Below are 3807 nucleotides of genomic sequence, written 5' to 3'. Positions count from 1 at the left end.
CACATGGCATTTGTTTTCTCTTCATTTTCAGCATAAGAAAAGAAGCAGAGAAGAACTACTCAGGTGGAAGCATGATTAACAACTTCCAGACAATCATGTATATCACACTACAGCCTACAAATGAACACTAATTTTATATTATTTTTCCACAGAAGTTATATTCTTAATCACCAATGAAACCATATGTGATCATATGCAAAAGCAGTCTACACCATCATGAAAAAGAGGAGATGGTACATGTTAATGCAATGCCATGTTATTCAAGCCATGAAACAATCCACATTAAAAGAGAAGAGAATGATCTATAAAAAAAATAAGATCACTTCCCATATTGCTCTCCCCTGCCATTCACAAATGATAGCCCTGCAAACTGTCAGAGAAACATATCATTAGACAGTGAAAACCTTGTACTTCCTCACAGATTATATCATTGTAAATGCAGTGCTTCACAGATCAAGTCACCCAGTGAGAAGGCAGGAGACGCCTGCACCTTCAGGCAAAGACGCTTCTCCAAATCAATTGGGGAGGGGGAAAAAAGGTAAAATTTGCAATATGCAATTGGAGGAAAAGTGATTTTGTATATTTAGAATGCTATTTATTTATAAGTGCATTATGCAATTACACAGGTACATTAATGCATTTGCTGTCTGTAGTTCCATCCCTTTGAAACTGATGAATTTTCAAACATCTGTGTAATAAAATTCTTGCGCTTACTCTCTTTATAAAAAATTAAATAAAAACTAGACTAAACATTCTAAATGTAACTAAAATGTGTATGAATCCAAGCAATGTGCTCCCAGCTAAGTCTTGTTTAGCATTTATTTACTGTTGCTCTGCAAGAAATTCCTAGACTACTAGCTTAAAAGTTTTCTTCCTTGAAGCTTTATGTTATTTCTACTTGAGCTTAACAGATTTCTACTTGAGCCTAACTGAATTACAACTGAACTGCAGGTTGGAAAGTTGTTGTGCACCTGGAACATGCACCATGCATCAGGCATTAAATATTTAGTTCATCATTAGCTTACTGTGCAACCTCATAAACCTCATTTATATACCAGATTTAACCTCATTCTTATTTTGCTTCTCTTTTTAAACGAGTGGGGGAAAATTTAATGTAATTCATGTTTGCAAAAAGCTTTGAAAAATCCTATGTGCTGTAAAGCGTAATGCTACACTGTGTACATCACTGTTCTGCTTCTCCTTTTAAAATACATGGGGAAATGTAGAAAGACTCCATTTATGTTTGCAAAAAGCTTTGAAAAATAATATCTGCTCTAAAGTAAAATGCTACTGTGTACATTCATATGCAGCATTTTTAGGCTATGTCCATTAACTGTGCTGTGAAATCTTACAAATAGATATATTTTAAAATATCTGCATATGAAAGAAATCCCTATTCAGTTCACCCTATAAAAAACTACTTACTGAAGAAATGCGCTGCAAGTGAGATGTTGTGACCGGTGGGTGTAATTTAGTAAGGGCACAAATGAACTCAAATGAACAACTCCATTTCTGAGGTCGTTGTTTATATTTTACTCAGCTTTTATTCCATGGAAGTTTGATGAGTAACAACCTGACAGAAATAATAAGAGTTTGGCTATTTTTCACTTGGATGTAGAACTGCATCTTCTACGATGCAATTGCTTGTGGTCTGAACAATCATTTCTTACATTCTTACTACATAATAAAACTCTGCCTTCCTCATTGCCTTTATTTCAGGAAGGAATGATAATCTCATCATATGTCCTAATCTTATATGATATGGTAAGGTGCATGTAGTGACAACTAACATTTCAGCAAACCTTTGTTAGACTCACATTTCTGTGCCAAAATATTTGGTAAAGCCTTATTATTTTTCTGGAACGTAGGCTGTTCCAAACTCTGATGCAGTACATCAGACCTTTCAATAATTCATTGCTTTTTGAGTTCTTTTCAAAGAATTCTTGTTTCAAAATTGACTTTCATTAACATTGGTATCCTCTCATTCTCAGGAGCTAGAAAATGAGTTATGAATATCACGACATACTCAACACATTCAGCACCCCCGGATATGACTACAATTACAGTGACAATTACAATGATGCTCCAAAGCCTTGCGGTAAAGAAGGTGTTCGGCACTTTGGCTCAGTGTTCCTGCCCATTCTGTATACTTTGGTGTTCCTGTCTGGCTTGGTGGGGAACTCTCTGGTTATTGTGGTCCTGTTCAAATACAAGAGACTGAAGAGTATGAGTGATGTTTACCTGCTCAACCTTGCAATCTCAGACTTGCTCTTCGTGTTCTCCCTTCCCTTCTGGTCCTATTATGCAGTGGACCAATGGATTTTTGGGGGCAGTTGGTGTAAAATTATTTCTTGGATCTATCTGGTTGGCTTTTACAGTGGCATCTTTTTTATTATGCTCATGAGCATAGACAGATACCTGGCCATAGTTCATGCTATTTTTGCCTTGAGAGCAAGGACTGTTACCTATGGCATTCTTACCAGTGCTATTGTATGGGTAGTAGCCATTTTAGCCTCAATTCCAGAACTGATATTTAATGACTCTGTAAATGAACATAACTATACTACCTGCAAACCAAAGTACCTTGCCAACTCTGTAACCTGGAAACTTTTCTCGTCTTTGGAAATCAACCTACTAGGGCTCTTGGTCCCCTTAATAGTTATGGGCTTTTGTTATTCGATGATAATTGGGACTTTACAGCGTTGTAGAAATGAGAAAAAGAATAAGGCCGTGAAGATGATCTTTACTGTTATGGTTGTGTTTTTTATCTTTTGGACCCCTTTCAACATTGTGCTTCTCTTACAGTCACTAGTAGACATAGGTGTTATTACAGGGTGTCAAATCAGCACTAATTTGGATTATGCAATGCAAGTGACTGAAACCTTAAGCTTTTTCCATTGCTGTGTCAATCCAGTTATATATTTCTTTATGGGAGAAAAATTCAAGAAGTACATTCACCTGCTTTTTAAGAGCTGGTCCTTAACTGGAAAGCTTTGTAAACGCTGTGGATTTCACATTACTTACCACACCGAGTCTTCCAGTTCGTTCCACACACAATCTACTGGCGATCAAGATGCTCTGTAAGATACGTCAGACCCACTACCACACTTATGGTAGGCCAGCTCCCACAGGTACAAGAAAACAAAAAACTGACAAACATTAGACCATTAAGAGGTCTTTCACTTAAGCTGAGCAGATACACATTTAAAAATAAGCAAGTGTCTTAAAGCTTTGACTTCTGCCTTTAGATTTTATGAATGTAATGAAAGAAAGGGTGAATGTCTGCGAAGGAAAACCTATCAGGAAACTTTGGAAATGTAAGCTTAATTTCAAACTATAATAAATCAGTGCCAACTAGCAGCAACAGCTGTCTCTATGGTGCTACATTATGCTTTCCCTCCACCCCCACCCCCCATCAGCACCATGACAAGGCTCTGCTTGGAAGATCAGGGGATCCTTTAGCCATCACCAAATATTTTAGAAATCTTCTGAGCATATCGGAGAATAAAGATCATCTGTTACCATATTTGAGGTGCCAGGCCTAATCTAGTCATTTTACTTGCACTGTATCTGCTAGACCAGATTCTTAAGGGCATAATTAAGAAGCATACCTTGCCCTTGAGTATTTCACTGACAATAAATACATTCTTTGGCATTAATAAAACTGACATGATGCATATTCAAGAGGGCGACATTCACCAAGACCTGCATCATACATTATATTTTACTATATATGTATATACAAAGATGTATGCATTGCCTTTTTAAAAGAATCCACTATTGTGCTATGTAGAGCAGCAGTTTTAT

General features: G+C 36.8%; 1 protein-coding gene across 1 annotated transcript; it reads left to right on the top strand.

The window, feature by feature from the left end:
• The first annotated feature begins 449 nt into the window (after nucleotides 1–449).
• On the top strand, nucleotides 450–3144 carry LOC102379743 (C-C chemokine receptor type 4). The gene is made up of 2 exons (XM_006037877.3): nucleotides 450–538; nucleotides 1992–3144. Exon 2 carries the CDS (start codon nucleotides 2002–2004, stop codon nucleotides 3082–3084), a length of 1083 nt encoding a protein of 360 aa, XP_006037939.1. The 5' UTR covers nucleotides 450–538; nucleotides 1992–2001; the 3' UTR covers nucleotides 3085–3144.
• The last annotated feature ends 663 nt before the right edge of the window (nucleotides 3145–3807 follow it).

Source organism: Alligator sinensis, unplaced genomic scaffold (assembly GCF_000455745.1).
Source record: "Alligator sinensis unplaced genomic scaffold, ASM45574v1 scaffold1118_2, whole genome shotgun sequence".
Taxonomy (NCBI): Eukaryota; Metazoa; Chordata; order Crocodylia; family Alligatoridae; genus Alligator; species Alligator sinensis.
This window is presented reverse-complemented; position numbering and strand designations above follow the sequence as displayed.